Genomic DNA, 22,718 nt, shown 5'->3' with positions numbered 1-22,718 from the left:
ATTTAGCACTAAATCTGTCTGAGATGTCTTGAAGAGAACTAATCCCAATTCCACATTCCTCAGTAGGGAAGCATAGTCTATGCCATGCCACCTAATGATACTTCTGTTTGCCATCCTTGCTTCCCCATAAAAAGTTGGCAAAGATCTTCTCTATTTGCTTGATAATGGTTTTCGGGGGTTGGCAGGTGGACAGGCATGGCTGTTAACACATGCTTAATTAATATAACTTTCTCCCCTTTGGATAACATGTTGCAGTGCGAAGCACTCAATCTCTTCAGAATTTTGGTGGCCATATCTGTAAAATATTGAACCTTCTTCGTCCAGAGAATATATGACACCCTAAATAGGTGATAGAGAACTCCTTGCGTTGTACTTGAAGTAAGCCAGAAACAATTTCAATTCTTCTGTTAGAGACCTCATCACCTAGTAAAAAGCAGCTCTTTTCTCTGTTAATTAATTGCCCTGAGTTTTCTTCATATTTATTCATGCACTCCATTACAAGATTCAATGTGTTAGTTTTACCTGCACAACAAATAATCAAATCGTCAGCATACGCAAGATGATTAATCTTAGGTCCTTTGGGTTGCATATAGAAACTTGTGAGCGTAGGGTCCTCGTAGATTTTAGTAAGCATTCTAGATAAAGATTCAGTATCTATAATAAAAAGAGAATGAGATATAGGGTCCCCCTGTTTCACTCCTCTGTATGATTTGAAGAAGCCATTTCTCTTTCCATTGATCACCATTGTATACCACATATTGGAGAGTAGATTCCAGATAATATAAATCCACTCCTCACTGAACCCCATTCTTCTCATCACAGAGCATATAAAGTGCCAGGACATTCTGTCATAGGCTTTGTTCATATCAAACTTGATGACAACATTGCCCCCCTTGTTTGGTCTTTTAACCTCGTGAATTATCTCTTGAGCCAACAGAACATTTTCACCAATAGACCTACCTTTCACAAAACCACTTTGATTCAAATAAATAATCTTAGGCATTATAACAGAAAGTCTGTTGTTGAGAACCTTTGAAGCAATCTTTTTAGTAACATTACTCAAGCTAATAGGTCTAAACTCAGAAAAAAAATTGAGGTGATTCAACTTTAGGAAGGAGAACTAGACAAGTATTAGTAAAGAATTAAGGAAGTTGTTCCCCATTGAGGATAGACTTCACCATATTAACAATATCAGCAGCCAAAATATCCCAGGTTTTTTGAAAACACAGACCATTAAATCCATCAATACCTGCGGCACTATTAGGATTAATGTCAAAAACTGCATCTTCCACTTCTTGTAATCTGGGGGTTGCCAAAAGAAAATCATTATTAGAATTGTCTCTCATTTTTGGGATGGAATCAAATATGCTCGAGTTAGGGAGGTTATACTCTTGGTGAAATAAAATCTTATAAAACTCAATAGAAGCATTTCCAATTTCCTCATCACCTTCTATCCAATTGTCCTCGTGCTTAATCCTATGGATCTGTAGATACTTCCTTCTACCTTGTCACGACCCAAATTTTGCTCCATTGGGTATCGTGATGGCACCCAATTTCGCTAACTTTAACTGAAATAACAATAATATTTAGCTAACATCTAACAATTTCGACATAAAAATCTCTATACAGATTTATAATTCCAAAACCGGTACTACAAGTCATAAGCTCTACGGAGTTTTTGCTAGAAACCCTCTAAATACAACTGTCCCGAAATAAGGATAAATAGTACAATACAAAAAACTAGAAGCTGACTCTGAAGCCTGCGAACGCAGCAACAGATTTACCTTGAGTCTTCACATCAACAATCCGCACAGCTAGCTAACGATCAACTGACTTCTAGTATGAGTACACCACAACGGTACCCAGTAAGTGTCAAGACTAACCTCATTGGAGTAGTGACGAGGGACAGTCAAGACACCTACTGGACTAAATAACCTGGACAAGTATAAGTGTAAAAATAACAGAGTACAATATCTATATAAAGACTACGCATAATAATAAAATAATACGGCAATTGCCGTAAGAAAAGAAAAGCAACAACGAACAGCAGAATACCATAATAATGACATAGTAGAATGTGCGGAACACAGTTTAAATCCGATGATCACAGATAAAGGAAAGGCAAGTAGCAACTCAACAAAAACAACTGCTTTCACACTAGTTTTAGTCAATAACCTCCACGAGGTACCGAACCTCAGAATATTCACAATTCACGTGTCCCAATTCCGGAACCCTAAACACTTGGCATCTTGTGCCCTAATTACAAATTTATAACCGCACTGACGACTCACATGCCAATAGAGTCATTCTCACATAGAAGGCAAGTAAACATGGATGTGCATCAATGCTCAACAATATCAAGATCCATCCTCTTAACCGGTAGGAGTGATTAACTACGTTTATGCTTCTGCAAGTGTTCTAACATAGTTCATGCCAGCGAGTAAGTATAGAGAAAATGGACAGCATGTAAAATATTTTCCCACAATTTTCCCACAAGCATGTAAATTCACACAGCTAAGTGCGCCACTACACAAATATTAACAACAAGAATTCCCCCAGGCCATCACAAGTCATCACAAATCAATCCCTGACATAGCCCACCTTGTCTCGCCACGTGTGCAATAATAAAGTAAATGCCCGCCTTGTCTCGCCACACATGCATAATAATATTCCCACCTTGTCTCGCCACATGCACAAACACACGATATAGCCCGCCTTGTCACACCGCATGTGCATAAGCAACAGTAACAATAGCACGGAAGAAACCTCGTGCAACACAACTTCAACCACACGGTAGAAACCTCGTGCATCACAATAACAACCGCACGGCAGAAACCTCGTGCACCACAACACCGAGTACCACAACCACAATGACAATAACACAAGAGTACGACAAATAAATCAATTCAAGAGCTTTCGATCACAAGGAAACAGTAGAACTAGTTCACAAGGAATAACCACAATATAGAATACTAGTCATAATAAGAATAGCTCAACAAGAGAGAAAATAATATGTAACAACGATCCCACAAAGTACAATTTAACTTACAAGGGAGATAACACGAGTCAATAATTTTAAATAAGGATAAGTCAACTAAGATATATGATATCTAAACTTCTTTTAAGGTTGAGCAATTACGAAAGAGATACAACAAATTCAATTAAGGATAAGCAGCGGAAATATAATGATAACCTCAATTAAGGATGAACGATTACAGAAGAGATAATTATACTTTAATTAAGGAGAAGCAATTAGGGAGGGATAGCATGGCAACAGAAGAGGTAACAACTTCAGTTAAATCATATAAGAGTCAAATAGGAAATAAGAGTGGACCATGAAGCAATTAATTCCAATTAAAGCATGTAGAGGTGAAACTAGTAAATAGAAAACTTAATTATAATAAAAACAACTTCTTACTCAGTGAATATAAGGACCTAAGAACCCTAAAAGGCCAACTTTTCACAAATAAGGCCGAGCACGTACTCGTCACCTCGCATACACGAACTTTACATGATACAATTAGCATGGAAGACTCAAATCCTAAGGGGTAGTTCCCCCATACGAAGTTAGGCAAGATACCTACCTCAAAGCAGACACACCAATACTCTAAAATGAACTTCTCGGGTAAAATAACCTCCGGATGGTTCAAATCTAGCCAAAAGAACTTCAACGCATAAACAAAACTCATAAGAAACTTCCATCTTTATCAAAAACTAAAAATCAACCCAAAAGACGACCCTCGAGCCTGCACCTCGGAACCCGATAAATTTTATAAAATCCAAACACTCATTCCGATACGAGTTCAACCATGCTAAAATTATCAAATTTCGATATCATTTCGTACCTCAAATCACTATTTTACATTTTGAAAGTTTTCTTCAAAATCTCCATTTTTCTTCAACTCAAAACACAAATTATAAAATGAAATTAAAGATAGAATCATGGAATAATAAATTCTATGTGAAGAACACTTATCCCAATGATTGGTTTGAAAAACCCACGAAAAATCTCCCAAAATCGAGGTCTAAAACTAAAAATACGGAGAAAATGGCAAATCCCTCGAATATAAACATTTTGCCCATGTATGACCGCACCTGCGACACAATTATCCGCGTATGCGGCGTCGCTTCTGCGACAAAAGAACTGCTTCTAAGGAAAAACCATGGGAGGCTGCTAACCGCACATGCGGAGAAAGCCCCGCTTCTGCGCTAACGCATGTGCGGCTAGTGTTGTGCTCCTATATAACCCTTCGCTCCTGCGCCTAGCTTGTCCGCTTCTGCGATCACGCAAGTGAGGAATAATCTTCGCACCTGCGGTAACTGCCCAGACCTGCCCATTTTGCTTCTGCGACCAATTCAAGCTCCTGCGTGCACGCACCTGCAGTCCCTCTCGGCACAGGTGCGAAAACACCAGATTACAGAATTTCTAGCAGCTCCAACCAATGCTCCAACGATCCGAACGCCATCCAAAACTCATCCTAGCCATTCGGGACCTCGTCCGAATATACCAATAAGTTCCATAACCTAACACGGACCCACTCAAGGTCTCAAATCACATCAAACAATGTCGAAACTACTAATCGTGCCATGAATCGAACTTATGAACTTTCAAATATTCCAACTTCTAAAACTCGCGTCGAAACCTATCAAATCAACCTGGAATAATGTAAAATTTTGCAGGCAAGTTCCAAATGACATAATGGAGTCGTTCCCTTAAAATCGCATCCCGACCCTGATATCACCAAAGTCAACTCTTGGTCAAACCTCTCAACCTTCCGAACTTCAACTTTTTCAACTTTCGCCAAAATATTTCAGATTAACCTAGGGACCTCCAAATCCAAATCCGGATGCAAGCCTAAGTCCAAATTCACCCTATGAAGCTGTTGAAATCATCTAGAACCCATTTCGGAGTTGTTTAGACAAAAGTCAAAATTCGATCAACTCTTACCGCTTAAGCTTCCAAAACTAAAATCCTTCTTCCAATTTTACTCTAAATCATCTGGTAACTGAAATTGACAACGCACTCAAGTCATAAAACATAATACGAAGTTGCTCAAGACCTTATACCGCCAAACAGGACGTTAACCTCAAAACGATCGGTCAGGTCGTTACATGCCTCTCGCTACTAAATTGAAGAACTTAACGTTTTCATCTCCTTCAATATGCCATTTGAGATTAGCTTTTTGTCTCCAAAAGGCATCAACTTTCTCATGGTGTTGAATTAGATCTACCATGGCTTGATGTAGGTTCATTCTATCACTTTGACTAAGAGATATCATATAAATCTCTTCACATTGGTTCATCTTTTTTTCTAGTTGTTGTGTTTTAATAAAGATATTACCAATTTTATTCTTAGACCATGCGCTAAGAGCATTGGTGGTCTCTTCATCTTATGGTGGATATCCCAAAATATATTGCCAGTAGGAGGATATATGTGGAAGTTTTCATGATCAACCCAAAAATTTAAAAATTTGAAGTATTTTATGTGATCATTCTGATTAACACCAATGCTAATCAGTAAAGGGCAATGGTCTGAGCTAATCCTGGGAAGATGTTGAACATTAGTATTTGAAAAGCAGTCATCCTGAGTCCTATTCCTTTCTTTCATTACACCAAGTATACCAGAATACCCAATATCATTCAAGCCACAATCTAGCAAACATTCCATAAATGGAATACTTTTACTCAATCTGTGAGCTTTACCTCCAAGTTTTTCTTCCGCAGATAATATGCTATTAAAATCCCCGCAAACAGCCCATGGTGAATTAGATGGAGAGGCAAAAGCTCTCATATAACCCCATATATCTTCTCTCCTAGCAGATCTTGATTTAGCATAAACAACTGACAAATAATATACAATGCTTCTATGATTGTCAGAAATTTTACAAGTGACCATTTGATCTTCACTTGCATATACGTTGCAATTCAAGGTACTACTCCAGAAAATCCAAACTTTGTTGCTACAGTTTGTAAAACATCCCTGCATTCCCAAAATGTTCTTATAACTTTCAATCTTACTTTTTTTTGATAAAAGATTCTTGTATAACTACAAGATAAACTTTGTGCTCCTTAATCAAATACTTCAATCTCTCAGTAGCTGCCTGAGACTTGATACCCCTGATATTCCAATTGAGGACCTTAATCATTGATAGGAGTATGAGGGGCTTTTTTTTTTTTTTTTTTTTTTTTTTGTTAGATTCAGCTTTTGGCCTCTTGTAATTGGAGAATCTCTCATTATCTGATTTGTTCTTCCCTTAGGAAATTTTTTTTGTATGTTCCTTCTTTCATTTCATTTTCTCCTTTTTCCTTTTGGAGGTCATCCTTATCAGAGAGCGATCCCCCAAATGTTTGTGTCAATTGCTCAGCTTGTTCATCAGATGACTCTTCAGATGTGTCCTCTTCTTCTGATGAAGTTTCATCTGCCCATTCATCAACGCTACTGTCATCTAGTTCACTATCACCCTTTCTTTGATTATCTCCTTGCTTCATCTTGTTAGCCTGTGTATTAGATGTTTGAACATTTTCTTCATTCATGAGCTCATCAAAACTGTTCTGTGTGATAGTGGCATTTTGTGCCAAAATTTTCTCCATCTTTTGTTGGCTTGAATTTTCTTTCTGTTTGCTTGACGCCCCTTCACCTTTCTTTTTCGATTTTTTACTTCCAGCCATTTGCCAATCATCTGCATATATATCAACCCTGAGCTGATTGGGATCAGTGATCTCAATAGTTTTAGTTGTTTTGTAGGTACTCAAAGTCTTTCCTTCTGCATCCTTTTGATAGCAGAGTTTCCTTTTGTACTATTAGATCCCTCCTTAGGCTTCTGTGATGTTTCTTTTGCTGCTGATGTGCCTTTTGCAGTTTCTAATTCTTTGGAGGCATTTTCAGGTGTCACACCATCTTCCTTGGTATTCTTATCATTGTTGTTTGTTATTTTGTCCTTCTTACTCTTTCCTTTATTTTGGTAGAGGTTTGTCAATTCGAAATATTGCTCCAGTTGGTTTACAGCCATTAGGTGGTTCACTTTGACCCCTCCTCTTGTGCTTATGATCCTGTTTATTTACTTGATTTGCTTTGCCTCTTCTTGGTTGTGGCTGCTCAATTGTTATCTGCTTTTCATTGTTATGTTTCACATGTGGCTCAACTTGATCCTTTTCCATGTTACTCTTTCGTTCCTCTTCCTTCTTTTCTTCCAACTTTTTCTTTTCAAGGATTCGGAAGTTGACGAGATAGTGTCCCAATTTTCTACAATATTTGCAAAATTTTGGTATGTTTTCATATTCAATGCGCTGAACGAATTCTTTAAGAAGTAAATCATCATCTTCATCTTTAACACATACATTGGTGATTAAAGGTTAGCGTAAATCAATTTCCACCCTTATCTTCGCCATACTAGGTCTGTTCATAGTTTTGGTCGCCACATCAAGCTCCAATGGAGTCCCTACTTCTTCAAGATTTTTTTTGACATAAGACCAGTTATGCATATGAAATGGTAATCCGGGCAATAGGACCCAGACAGGAACTATTGGTAGGTTCTTCAGGCATAAAATCTGGAGTCCACTTCTGCAACCACATTAGCAGACCTTCAATTTCAATCACCCGCTTATACAGAACAAAATTGTAATCTTCATCATTAGTGAAACTGACAAACACATTGAAGTTATCATAAACTCTAATTTTTGCAGGCCCCTTCAAAGGCAACTTTTCAGAGAATCTTGACCTAATTGCATCAATTTGGGGCTGGGTCTTCAGAAATCGATCAACAATTGTCCTCTTACATTGAGCTGCCATGATGCCATAGTGATCTCTTGTTGTGAAGATCACTGCCGGCATGCCGCTATGTGTTGTCTTCCTAGCTTTCACCGTTACCTGCTCTTGGCAAATCGCAGAAGAGCTTGGTGAATCTGTCACCCTAGTGGCATAGGTGACGAATTTCAGTAGATTCTCTAGGGATAACAGTAGTCTGAGGATGATTTGTGGTTTGGTCGGAAGAACGCGCCGGAAGGGGACCTTCTGGCAGGTCCATGGGGTGACGCGTGAAGAACAATCGCAGATATAGGTAATAGCCGTTAGAGAGAAATTTCTAAAGAGAGAAAGAGCCGTCATCTGAGCCTTCAACTTTTTAATTTTTTTCACACACCCATTGACTTGACTTGGGCTGTTTAAAAGTTGGCTACTCAAATTTGGGAAGTTAGTTCCTTTTCATATTTTGATATCTTTCAGATTCACTTTAATATATTTAACTAGTGACGGTATAATAGGAAATTTAGAATAACCTTATAAATCAAGTCGTGATAGAGATAATTTTTTGTTTAATTAGAACTATGTTTTTTCGCTACTAACGAAACAATTTAAAAAAAGGAAATAAAATGAAAATGAGTTGCCAGCATAGGAATTGATAAAAAGAAAACATAATTTCTTTTTGGATTAAGAAACCAATAAAACTCCAGGTATTAGCATTAATTCAAACATAGATGTCATTCATGGAAAAAAAAACTCATTATTCAAAAATCAATTGAAGAACAAAATAGACAATACGAAAATATTCACAAATTTTAACTAAATTCCATACATATATCATTTACAAAAAATTCATAGTCATCAACTAAATTCAATATGAGAGGAAAATCCGAATTTTCCATGAGTATCAATAATAATTTCTTGAAAACTCTACTAATAATTCAAATGGATACTATTGTCATCAAGAAAAGTAAAATGCTAGATATGAAGTTACTCGAGAAGACCAATACACTTCTCCTTTCAACGAATGAATCTCCTTTTCTTTCCCACGTGAATTTTCAAGTCTATTACGAGAAATGGTAATTGTAATTGCATCAGTAGTAACTTGCTTCTTCTTTCTCCTCCATTTTTGTTTTCTCTCCTCTCATTTCTTCCTTTGATCTTCAAGTTGTATAATTTATGTCTATATAAAAAATACTTCTGAATGATGCATAATTTAAAAGAAAAAATAATTGAATGTTTCTTTGCTATGAATTCGGTCATTTTTTTGTAATTTGGAAAGGAAAAAAAATCTCTTTCTCTTTTGTTATAAATGCAAGTGGAGAATAATGTATGAAGAATTTAATTATGTTTGTCATGGACTTTTCTACCAATTATTCCCCTTTAATAGTTCATTGATAATATAATTTTAATTTTGTGAAAAACTTGATCTATATTTTTTAAATTGAAAAGTAAAGAATAAAATTGAAAGAAATGAATAATGAAAGAAGAGGGAAAAAGGAAAAGAGGAATCACCTGAGAAACAACTTTAATAATATCTGCACAAAAATAAAACAATCCAAATCCAGTAAATTCATACACCAACCAACTTGTGAAAACCAACAAACTTAAAATCAATAAATATGAACAATTATAAACCAAAGAAGGGACAAAGAAACTCCATAAACTAAAAAAAAAAAAAAGCTCAAACGAAGGTCAAAAGAACAATATTTCCAACTATAATCAATATAAATAGGAAAGAGTAATAACATTTGATATAACTTTTAGAATTTATAGTTGGAAAAGGTCCCAAATACATATGAAATTAACGCTTGACTCCTTCATGAGTACAATTCCTTTTTCTTTTAGAAATTAATATCTTGATCCAGATGAAGTGTTGAAGCTGTAATATGGCAGGTTGAAGAATGAAGAAGTTACCTTGATAGAGAAAATCAATCAGGTGAAGGATCAGATACGCAATATTGTTCATGAGGTATGAAGATATTAGCTGAATATTAAGGCGGGCAAACAAGTCGGGGCCGGGCCTGAGCCTAAACGGGCCTCGTGGACCGGTCCTATGTGGGCCCGGACTTCGTGGGCTGGGGTTCGTGAGTTTTTGGAGGTAACCAGACCAGGACCATGAACTAATGGTCCCGGGCCTATGTGGGCCTAAGTGGATGTGACCTATTTTTTTAAATTTTTTTTTTATCTAAGGCAATTAATATTATATCGAATATAGCTTATATATATATATATATATATATATATATATATATATATATATATATATATATATATATATATATAGTGTGTGTGTGTGTATGTGTGTGTGTGTGTGTGTAAGTGTTCCGAGCTAATTTTTTTTGAATTTTTTTTATCTAAGGCAATTTTTTGTAAATTATATTATATAATTGTGACTTAAATCTTCTAGTTCAAATTTAAACACAAAAAAATTGTAAAAGATATTCAAAGGAATGCGTTATAATTTTTTTTATTATAACATTAACAAAACATGGCCCAATCTTTCTTAGTCTCTCCCCCCTCCAATGGAATGAGCACAACTAAGGTGTCAATACCACCAACCAAGGTGCTAATACCACCATTGAGAAGAAAAAGAAACTAATCAAGATGTGCCAAAATACAAGTTACATATTAATTTTACATGGTATCTCTTACAAATTTCATAAATCCATCAAGGTTCGGAGGAATTTCCGTTGGTGGTGGCGGAAAAGAAGCTTGTTCATCACTGCTTCTGGGCAAAGCTAGATTTGCCACTAGATTCACCACTCTTGGATTTTCCCTTATTTTTACTAAATATTTTTTAAGGAATAGGTCATCTTAATTATAATTATACAAAGTAAATAAAATAAACAAAATTATAATATTAAACTAAAGAGTTGGAACGAGTTTACCGAATTGACGAACAACTTGTTGAAAATTAATTATCGTTGAAGACTTGAATACTTCAATTCACCAACTTCATAATTTTTCACACAAATTGCAACAATAAAGTAACCAATTATAAAAGAAAATTAGAAAGAGATTGAGGATTTTGTAAGAAAAATGAAAGAATGAGGGGGTATTTATAGTTGAAAATAGGGAAAAATGTAATTATAAAAAGTTTGGGGTTAAAACAAAGTTTGGAGGGGGGGGAGGGTTAAATGGCTATTTTACAAAGCCCAAACAGCTATTTTTGCAGGCCAACGACCATATTTTAAATGAGCCAACAGTCAGAATTTTTTTTGTAATTTTTTTTTAAAATTGAGGCATTGGGCCTCCCGTTTGAGCCCGTTTGGGACCGGTTAGGACCGGTTGAACCGGCCCACTTAGGACCCGGTCCCGGCCCAAATGGTTCGGTCCTAACAGTCTTTTTGACTTAATTGGCCCATTTAGTAGGCCCACCCCTGGTCACGGGCTTAAACGGTTAGGCCCACTACCCTAATGGGCTCGCGGTCCTGGGCCTAACCGGCCCAGTTGCCAGCCTTATAGCTGATTGTCCTCTTTTGAACAAGCATGCTCTTACTAATGTTATATACTCCCTCTATTCCAGTTTATGTGAACCTATTTCCTTTTTGGTCATTTCCAAAAAAAATGACCCATATCTAAATTTGGAAACAATTTAGCTTAAACTTACAATTCTACACTTAATGAGAAACTTTTATAACCACGCAAATACTATGGACCCCCTTTATGACTTGTTTAGGACCACACGTTCCAAAAGCCTTTATTTTTTCTTAAACTTCGTGCACTGTCAAATAGGTTCACATAAATTAAAACGGAGGGAGTTAAATTTCAAAGTTTATTCAAATTCCAAATTTTGGAATATATAATGATAGACTTGATATTATATCCCAGGGGAAGAGGACAAAACATGTCAAAAACAAGTATAAACGTTTAGGGAGGATGAATTGAAACTCATGGATGCAGAGAAACTGAGAAAATATGGTCATAAAATGGTGAACTTCATTGTTGATTATTACAGGAACAATGAGAATTCACTGTTCTCAGTCAAAAGTTCAGATTTTCATAACATCTATCTTATTTCCTAGTAAAAGGTTTAGCCCTCGCATGACACTAGTGTTATTTTGGCAGAATTTATGGAGACTTAGCTAGCAAATAGTACTCCATTTTATTCAGAATGAAATTAATAAAGCTTAATCTTTTAATGATACATACATTTTTACTATCTTAGTTGGTTGGTGACTATATCAGATATCATTGTTCATGATATAAAATTTTTGTTTGGTTCCGTAAGAATTTGAATTTGTAATGCTTGTCACTATGGTTATTTTTTATGAAATTTGATTTGTTGTGGTGGAAATAAACTGCCACTAATTATTTTTTTAAAATATTAATATCATATTGCAGCGGTTATAAACCCCAAATAATTTTTTTTAAAATATGTAAATCATATCGTGGGGGTTTAGAAATGCCCACATTTTTTTGAACCATTATAATCATATTGAGGGGGTTTATAAACCCCCATATTATTAATTTTTTGACACGTTAGAAATCAATATGCGGGGATTCTAAACTACCACTAATTATCTTCAAGAATTCCTACAAATTCAAAATTCATTTTGTGGGGGTTGTCGTTGAGGTCTTAAAAACTCGCCACAAAATGCTCGTGACAAAGATAAATGTGGTACTTCTAGAAACCACCACAATTCTTTTTGAGGGGGTCAAAAACCGTCACAATTTAACCAAAAACCTCCCCACAAAATAAGTGTTTTCTTGTAGTGAAACCTCAGCGAGGACGCCGAGTCCCTAAGGGGGGAGGGGGGAGGAGGATGTATGTGACACCCTAGGCGAGTCTCATATCGATAAAAAACGGAAGAGATGCTTAGTATATAAATAGATAGGCCTTAGACCTTAGTGACGAGTTTTAAAGCCATGAGGGCCTGGGTCCAAAACGAACAATATCGCTAGTGGGTTGAACTGTTACGGCATCTCTTCCACGTGTTGGAGAAACAAGAAAATTAGAAAAGGGACTTCCTTGAAAAGTTGTATTTCTCTATTCAATTCGAGGAAATGAAAACACAAGCGATGACATAAACGAATTTTTAGAATCTAATTTATATTTAAAACTAAGAAACTTTAATTTCTTTGGGCGGTCGATAGAAAAGAGAAAGTGAGAACATGATTATACGACTATGGTTGGTGCACCAAATCATTGGCAGTGCGATCTAAAACCTAAAGTTTACCCATTATAACAGAATTATGAATTATATATTGTCACTGTAATAACTTGAGCGTCAATAATTATGATATTAAAGTTATTAAACTTTATTAATTACAAGAATAAAGTTATAAGATTATTATTTGTCATATTTTATCAAAATAAAACAGCACATAAATCCAAGTAGAAGTTTTTTTTTTTGATAAAATATTCAGAGTTCGTCGCAAGGAAGGTGTCAGTCCATCCCTAAAATTCTGGAGTTGCATCCACAAATCAATTTCATTGTGCTGACACTTTCTGACTATCTCCTTGAATCTTTCTCAAATCCTTCTCCTTCTCGCAGAAACTGTGGCTTTCCCTTCTGAACTTTCCGGTTTTTGCAGCCGACATGTATTTGTCAAGGAACTTTTTGGTCATCTCTTCCCATGTCTCGATCGACCCTGTGGGTAAGCTACGAAGCCAGTGCTTCGTATCATCTTTCAATGAAAAGGGAAATGCCCTTAAGTAGACTGCATCCTTTGATACTCCATTATATTAGAAGGTGTTCATGATTTCTTCAAAGTCCATCAAGTGAGTGTTAGGATCTTCGTTCACCTTCCCTCTGAAAATACAGTTGTTTTGGATAGTTGAAGCAAGCCTTGCTTCAATTCGAAGTTGTTTGTTGCTATGGGTGGAGGTCTGACACTTGACAATTCTTGATTGTAGACTGGCCTAGCATAGTCACCCAAAGATCTTCCAGGCCTGAGTGCTGCATTCTCGAACTGGTCTTCAACCAAGGGCCGGTTTAGATTGAATCTTCGACCCTCATTATCTTCGACAGTCTCATCAGCAATTCTCCGGCTACTTCAGCTGCTATCCGTGCAGCTTCTTGTTGTGCTACCTCTCTTGCAGCTAAGTCTACTCCATTATTCTCTTTGTTTGCCATGTTATCTTGAGTCGAAGTTTGACCCAAGAAATTTTCTGTTAATTCTTTCCTTTCTCAGTTGTCGCTGGTTTATCTCCAACTCTGGTTCGTAGGGTGTCACTTCCTTTGAAGAGGATCGAGTCATACACCAGAGAAATCAAACATATATCCTACACACAAGTGAGAAAACATGAATACACTAAAGTAAAATTGGTTCCTAAATTAGTAATAAAAACTATTTTAAACACTATTAATTGCCAATCCCTGGCAAGGCGCCAAAATTTGACACGCGCAAAACACAACACAAAATTATTACTTGCAAGTCAAAGATATTATAGTTTAATTATTGTCTCCACATGTATTGGACTTAAACGGTGTCCGAATAATCTTTAGTTGACTACTATCCAGGAAACTTAACACTTGATTTGATGACTATTAGTACGATTAAATACTAAAATTAAGCAATTAATAATTGATCACAAAAGACAGCAGATGAGCAGCAAAGAAATATCAATGAGAGGAATAAGGGTAATTGACCAGATAAGTGCAAGATAACTGACTCGGGATCAAAGTCTTGAGTTAATTCACTTTATAATACGGTTGATTCTCACGAATTCAACCGATAATCAGATTTCACTTGAAGTTAGTTCATCTTTCGATTAAACATTACTTTTAGTAATTAATCCAATTGAAGTAACAATTGCAATAATAAAATGATGGTTATGATCTAAAAGGTAAATTCTCACGAATATTCCCCTATTTTCTAGTTCGATTAACAATTCAAGAGGTTCTTTCGATTACCTATTCGAATCATGAATTTAAACTAGAGCATAAGTTGTGAAAAAATTCAATGTCAAACTCCTCTTTCGATTAAGCAAAATAATAAAGAACGCCACAATACAAATTAAAGCTCTATCAAATAATTCTAAGAATTATCCAGAATCGAATCCCTAATCACATTATCAAAACATCGTATCTGTCAACTCCCTAATGGAAATTACTCCATAGCAATGGAGTAAGACATCTCAAATAAATTTAAGAACAAAGAAAACATCAATTCTAATTATTCAATACAAACTCCCGTATTGCACCGATTGCAGATTGAAATCTTGATGAATTCTTGAGTCTTTCTTGCCTTGGTTGGTTCTACAATATTTCGTAGGTCAAAATTCCACCCAAAATCGTATTTTTGGTGTATTTATATCATGTAGAAATAAATCCGGACGAATTTACCCTTTTCTAGACAAAGTAGGAAATAACTCTGTAATTTTTGTATACCCGCGCCGCACCATGTGCGACGCTTGTGAGGAAATCCAGAGAGCTCGCTAAAAAACTTGTCAGACCACATTTGCACTACCGCGCCGCACCAGCGCCCCATGCGGCGCAACTGTGCCTTTTTCTCAGAGTGAATTCTCTCATCCTATTTTTAACATCCAGACTTGGTGCTCGACCCCTGAATATGATCCCGGCTTAATTTAATTGGCTTCTACTTAGACTTTAATGCTCCAACGTGTTCGATTTACCTCTAAATTACCTAAATAGCTCGGAATCATTTCCTGCAAGGCATAAAACACGTAATAAGTGTAATTCACTATCATTTAAACTCAAACACCTGTAAAGTGCAATAATTTGAGTGTAATACTATGACTAAAACACGGATTTCTAGCCTACCATCACTTGTTCATCTCAGTGAAAGAAATAAGAATAGTCTATAGGTAACAAGAATTTATAAAAATGTGACTAAAACTTTTGTTAAAATGTGAGTATACATACATTTCATGTAGATTTACATGATTTAAGAAGTCTTGCATCAATAGTAAAGAGTAAAAGTTACGGTAGAGCTGTAAGTGGTTAGGACGTGAAAAGCTTGGAAAATTTGGTCAACGCCAAAGCTATGGGTTTGATGGACCCATAAGTTGTACACTAGCCTTGATATAGAAGGACTCCTTTTATTTTCACTTTTAACAGTAACATATAACCGTAGCTGCAGCCGCTTTGTCTTTCTGTTTGCACTTGTACCCATTTTTTGTTAAAAGCCTTTTAAAAAAGACTATTTTGCCCTTCTTCATTAAAAAACTATTTTCTCTCCGAGTATACGCTAGTCCTGTACTGTCTCTGTCTCTCTCTCCCGCTATTCGCGTTTTTTGATTTGTTCTTTTCTGAAATCAAACTTTTTCGTCGTTGTTTTGATTTTTCAACTGCTAGTCGTCGTTGTTCCCACATTACGATTTAATCACAGGTACATTGCATTAACTTTCTGGGTTTTATTTTACGATTTTCTGGGTTTTATTTCTGGTTTTGGTTTTGATAGTCATGTATTTATGATTAAATAGTTTCTTACAGTTTAGTTTGATAAGTGCATTAGTTTTACTTTTACGATTGTGTTTTTAGGTTTTTTGAACGAGTTTTTATGTTGTTGATGAAACTTCTATAAATTCTTCAGTGATTAGACGTCCAAAGTTTTAAAAAATTTGAGAGTTAAATAGATGATACTATTAAAGTGATGACACCTTAGATAGGAGCTGAAGTTTTTTTTCATGTTTTGACATTATTTTTGGATTTGAATTTCTGTTTTGTTTTTTGTAAAAACTACAACATGGGGCTGAATGTTTTGTGTTTTGTAACTGGTGAGCTGAAGTTTTTGTTTTTGTTACTGGTGAACTTCAGCTCTAGAGCTGAAGGTTTTGTTTTTGTAATTGTGGAACTTCAGCTCTAGAGCTGAAGTTTTTGTGTTGTAACTGTCGAACTTCAGCCTTCTTAGAGATTGAAGTTTTAACTGATCTTTTTGATAATGTCCTGATGTTATTTTTTGTACGTTTTATTTTTTTGAACAGATGACACCTAAAGCTCCTAAAGATCCTAATGCAGCTAAAGTACGCAAAGCAACTAATGCACCTAAAGCACCTAGACAACCTATAATACCCCCCAGGTCCTTATGTCCCTGCTCCTCTACCTACAAGACCAGGGCAAAGATATTTTGAGTTTCGAGATTGGTTTAACTCTAAGGGTTACTGGTAGGGGAACTACGATTTGAAGAAATTAATTGCAACTTTCTTGACTCCTACACAACGGAAAAAGCTTAATAATGGTACATTTTGATACATTATGGCTATGGAGAATTTCAAATGCAGCATGAAGTTGGTTCATTGTCTGTGTCTTTCTCGAATATTCACGAATGATCGAGACTCGATTAGTTTCAAGATTTTTGGCCATGATGTTTCATTCATCCTTGAAGACTTTCACATTATGTGTGGTTTGCGGATCACAGCACATAATATTGAAAAACCAATTAATCGAGAGAGCAATATTCTGAAGCGCTATTTTGGTAAGTCCAAGGGTGTGACTTTGAAGGATATTCGAGATTTTATGACTCGGAATGAAATTCCAAAGAATGTTGTGCATCACATGCACATATGCGAGAGCGATGATGATGCTGTGAAGCTTATGGAAATTCCTGTTGTAGAGACTATTTTGTTTGGGAAAAAGACCGAGTCATCTGTGATGGAGGAGTATTCATCTATTGTTGAAGATGATAAGGTTTGTGCTGAATATCTTTGGGGTAATGTGGCTTATGAGAAGCTCATTCACTCACTGAAACATGCATTAGACAAGCAGAACAAATTCCATTCAATTGAGTATAAACTTTGTGGATTTTCATATCCGTTATGTGCTTGGTTCTATGAGCGCTTCCCAGATATTCGGGAGAAGTATATAAGAGAGGGTGAGTACCTTGATACCCCTCAGGTTCCTAGGATGTTACGTTATGTATGTGTGGGAGAGCCTAAATTTCCCGAACTTTTTGAGATGTTCAGTAGTCATGAAGTAAGTTACTTTTTTTTGTCTTTGTGTTAATATGTTGACGTATTAGTTTTTTCTTCTCATAATATACTTTTTTGTATTAAACAGAGATGTCACAACTTTAGGGTATTGGATATAATTCCTATAGAAGAGGAATTGAATTCAATGCCTTTAATTGGACAATTACCATGCATCCGGATTCGTTCAAAGGTACTTAACACGGGTCCTTCAACTGGTGAATCACCACGTACTCTTAGTCGATCAAAAGAATCGAATCGAACTCCTGTTATTGGTGAATCACCACGTAGTCGGAGTCGATCAAAAGAAGCGAATCGAACTCCTTTTATTGGTGAATCATCTCGTACCCAGAGTCGTTCTAACCGTTCTACAAATGACTTTGATGACAATAAATTACTCGACACAATATGTTCTGTAAGTTTTGATCTAAAGTGTTTTGGTTTTGTTTTTGTAAAAGTACAACATGTTTTTGAGCTGAAGTTTTCTTCTATATCTAAATTTTTGTTGTGTGTCTATTCTAGAGGTTAACGATGGAGGTTCAAAGGTATGCAGAAAAAGAAAGAAGCACGATCGTGAAAGATGTTTTCGATAAGTTTAAAGAGGATGAGTGATCTGCTATTGTGGATGCGATTTTTGTAAAAGTGAAGGTAAGCTAATTTATAGAGAAGTCTTTTTATTTTTGCCTATCTTATTTAGATTAATCATTGTTAGTAATTTTTTTTCTAGGAATATTTCGATGAGAAGTTTGAACAGTTGTTTAAGATTGTCAACAAATCAAATGGAATGGATGATGTCAATTTTGATTTGAGTAACCATCGAGAATATGATAGGGTGAATGACTATTACGAACATCCATCGGATATTAATGCTGTTGATGATGCATCAGATAAAGTCGCCGATGTAAATGCGACACGTGAGGAAGCGGCTTTTGAAGGCGATCAACATGTTCAAGAACAAGTTGAAGAGGAACGTTCCAGTGCTGATAGATTGAGTAGAGATGGAAATTATGAAGCACAGTTATCAACTGAGAATATTGGAAGCAAGCAAGGTGTAGATAAATCAAGTTGTTGAGACTGAAGAACATACTGCTCATGATGCATTGCGTAAAGTCGCAGATGATAATGCTACACGTAAGGAAGCAGTTGTTGAAGGCGATGGACATGTTAAACAACAAGGTGGAGAGGAACAATCCAGTGTTTGTAGACAGAGTAAATATGGAAATGATGAAGAGTTAACAACTGAGAAAGGTACAGATGATCAAGTTGTTGGCACTGAAAAACATGCATCGAGTTGTGCTTTGGAAAGTGATATTGCAAAAGGAAATTTGCCTGGCGATGGAGATCAAGCACCTGTTGGTACTTTAGAACTGAAAGCGAGTGATGTGTCTAACACTATTGGGAAAGACGATCGGTATGCAGGAGCACTAGCTATTTGCAAAAAACTTCTAGGTGATGATACGCAGGAAATTGTTACTACAGGTATAAAGTGTGAAGTTTATAATATTTCAATGATACCTTAGATAGGAGCTGAAGTTTTGTTTCATATTTTGTATTTTTTGTAAAAACTACAACATGTTTTTTTGCTAAATGTTTTGTTTTGTAACTGGTGAACTTTAGCTCTAGAGCTGAAGTTTTTGTTTTTGTAACTGTCGAACTTCAGCTTCAGAGCTGAAGTTCTTTTTTAACTGTCGAAGTTTTTATTTATGACTGGCGAACTTCAGCCTTCTTAGAGTTGAAGTTTTAACTGTTTTTTATAATATCCTATAGTGAAATTTTCACTACAAGTATAAATATTTTCTATGTTATACATATAGAAAAACTAGTTGATCTATTCCCCCTCTTTATGAATATGCAGTGAAAGTGGAAACTAGTTGTGCTTCAATTGACACAATTCAAAAACTCTCTGATGATGCTGAATTGAATGAAGGTAGAGTTGAGAAAAACCTTCCAGAGAATACTTCAATGCTCCTCGACGTTGGTTCACAATTGGAGGAAGCTGGAAATGCTGATATCGAGAAAGGCATGCAGCCTGGGGAAACCACAGCGGAAGACAAACGTCAAGGTATTCTGTAGATCATGAATTTATTATATTTGATCGAAGTATATTTTTTATAGTTTGAAATTTTACATACTTTATTTTCTTTTTTATGTTTTTGAATGATTTTTCAGAAAGACTCGAGGCAGCTCAAAAAGAATTTGGTGAGCTTATGCAGCTATATCAAAAAGAAGAAATACATATATTCACACTTGTTGCCTCACAGACAAGTGTGAAGTGTGTTGGTATTATTTTATAAAATTTAGTCAGTATATTTAGTTTTTTTTTGCATGAAGATACATAATATATTGGAATGCAAACACCATCTGTGTCTCAACAATTAGACCAGGTAGTTATTTTCTGCAATTCGATTACAAGCTGTTTTTTGCCTAATGTGTGTTTTGTATCACTTTTATTTATGTTTATATTTTCCTTGCTTTTGCAGATCTCATCTGATGCATTGCAACTTCTTCCAAATCCTAAGAGAAGGAAGATTTCCAGTTCTCCTATGTGTGATATCAGTGATATCCCCAACTTCAATTTATGTTCATTTTCACTTGGTAGTACACAAGGGACTGATTCAGAAGGTAATTTTGTTGTTGTTGTTGTTCGTGAAGAGAGACAAGAACGTCGTGAACAACAGAGAGTTGGTAAAGCATCTGCCACGATGGCTGTGGGTTTTCTCGCTGTTGCTGAACAACAGCAGTTAGTTGTGACGGAACAACAAGAAGATCAAGCAAAAGGAAAACCAGATAAAAAAGGAAAAGGATTTGTATGGAGAGTATTTGGTTGAGATCTCCTTACGTAGTTCATAGAAAAAGCAAAGGGAGAAAGATTGGAAAGTAGGAAAGAATACACGAAGGTGTCCCTTCCATTATGTTAATCAAGACAGTGGATTGATGCAAAGATTTACAGAGTGGTTGGAGATGGATGCCAGTGAATATGATTCCAATCGATTCAGATTAGCTGGAGTTGATATTCCAAAATTATTCTTTACCGAGCTTATGGATCCTGACTCTGATCTTGCGAATGAAGTAAGTTATTAAGTTTGTTTTTTGAATTGGTTTTCAACTGTATTTCCTAAAAGTTCAGCTTATTTTTAATAGTAAAATTTTTGTACTATAATTTGGAAAACTTCAGCTTTTTTCGTAGTAACTACTGAAGTTTTTTAGCTTATTTGCTAAAACTTCAGCCTAACACTTCTAACTGAATATGCTTAAGTTTTTGCCATGTTGTTTGCAGTTTTGTAATGCGTTTTTTCTAAACCTCATAGTTATGAATGCTGAAGTTGTTATTTCACATGTTATCATTTGTTGTTGTTCATTTGCAGCATATTGAAGTGGACATATATTACTTGCGCAAAAAATATTGCTATCACCTTCCAGGTTATCCAAAATCAAGATGTGCAGTAACAGATTTACTTTTTGATCAGTATATGATTAAGCTGGATGGTATTCATCCTTCAGTAGAAAAGATGGAGATAATTAAAAAAAAGAAAGCAAAAGAGAATGGAGGATCAAAAAAAGAGCAAATCAAAGAGAAAGAGGATATCCAAACAACAGGCTGAAGAAGAAGAAGAAGCGGTTATTCAGCCACTTACGGACTTTAGTTTGAGGAAGAATCAACGAATGAAAAGGTGGCCAACTACGTAAAAGGCCTCGACCTTTCCTGCGGTATCTCATGAGCATCTTCCAGAAAAGTATTCTTTCCATTTCGACTTAAGCCAAGGATGGGCCAGACATCTATGCACTACTTTTTTGGAATTCTGGACTTTAAAGATAAATTTATATATGTGTATGATTCCATGGGCAGTGTAACATACGAAGGTGCGGTTGAACATGTCAGAATTTATGCCCGGTTGATCCCACACTATCTCAAATGCTTGGATTTTGGGGCACAGAATAAATTTTATGTGGAAAGTTCTGTGGAAACATTTCAAATTAAGTGGATGAAGACACCCCAACAGACTAACAAGTACGTGTTTCGCATATGTTTTACCATGCATCTTATGTTTATTATTTTTTGCCCTTGTGTTAACTATTCTTTAATTTTTTTTTCATGTGGTTTTTGTAGTGTTGATTGTGGTATATTTGTTCTTAAGTTAATTAATATGCGGTTGAAGAAAGAAGATGTCTTTAATTTCGATCAAAGTCAGACATTGACATTCAAGAGAGAATTGGCTGCCAGTCTTTGGGCTCATGGAAAGTGGAAAAAAAGATAGAGGCTATAAAACTCCAGAAGAACAAGAAGGACATGATTATGGAGATTTTGAAGAGACTCTGTGTGAATATTTTGATTAGAGGATTGGTTGAACATAATTTGGATTTTATGAATATACATTGTAAGCACGTGATTTTTGCCCTATGTGAGAATTACTCCCAAAAATTCAAAATAAAATAATTTTCCTTTTGTGTGCAATTTTGAGAATTTTGTGGCATTTTTGGATAATTATTTGTATTTGTCCCTGCATATTTATTTGTTAAATTAATAAAAAATACAAAAATATGTTGCATTTGCATTTAGGATTTAATTCTACAATTAGGAGCAATTAAGTTTTTTTGACAAGAACAAAAAAAAAATCATAAAAATAATGTACGTTGCATTTTTAGCATTTAATGTCCAAATTGTGTGATTTTATCGTAATTGCTATTTAATTGTGTGTTAATTGTTATTAAGAGTTAATTTGCACTTTTATAAATTAATTTAGTTCTATAGGATAATTTAGGATTTTTAGAATTTAGTTTTAGTTTAAGAAAAAATAAAAGAAGAAAAAAAAGAAGCATTGGAAATAAGAAGAAAATCGGATTGGGCCACCTTTTAATTTAAATCAACCAGGCCCAAACCAAATAAACCCCTACCGGGTCAACCCGACCCGGTCCGCCCCATAACCAAACGAGTTACCCCCCTTCCCATTTTTCATTCCTCATTACCCCAAAACCCTAAAAAAATGCCCGCCCCCCCTCTTCTTCTCCTTCCCCAAACAACCCCTCCACCATCACCTCCCATGGCTGCCCGCCCCCTCTCCCTTCATCTTCAACCAGCGAACCACCCCCCTTCTTCATCGTCCG

General features: G+C 35.7%; 1 protein-coding gene across 1 annotated transcript; it reads right to left on the bottom strand.

Moving 5' to 3' along the window:
- Positions 1 to 274: 274 nt before the first annotated feature.
- Positions 275 to 6,146, bottom strand: LOC142164673 (uncharacterized). Its single transcript, XM_075222978.1, has 5 exons — positions 6,051 to 6,146; positions 5,342 to 5,980; positions 4,990 to 5,006; positions 1,174 to 1,302; positions 275 to 1,073 (listed from the first exon to the last, which is right to left on the bottom strand). The coding sequence occupies exons 1-5, from the start codon at positions 6,144 to 6,146 to the stop codon at positions 275 to 277; spliced, it is 1,680 nt and encodes a 559-aa protein (XP_075079079.1).
- Positions 6,147 to 22,718: the final 16,572 nt, after the last annotated feature.

This window comes from Nicotiana tabacum, chromosome 1 (assembly GCF_000715075.1).
Source record: "Nicotiana tabacum cultivar K326 chromosome 1, ASM71507v2, whole genome shotgun sequence".
NCBI lineage: Eukaryota > Viridiplantae > Streptophyta > Magnoliopsida > Solanales > Solanaceae > Nicotiana > Nicotiana tabacum.
This window is presented reverse-complemented; position numbering and strand designations above follow the sequence as displayed.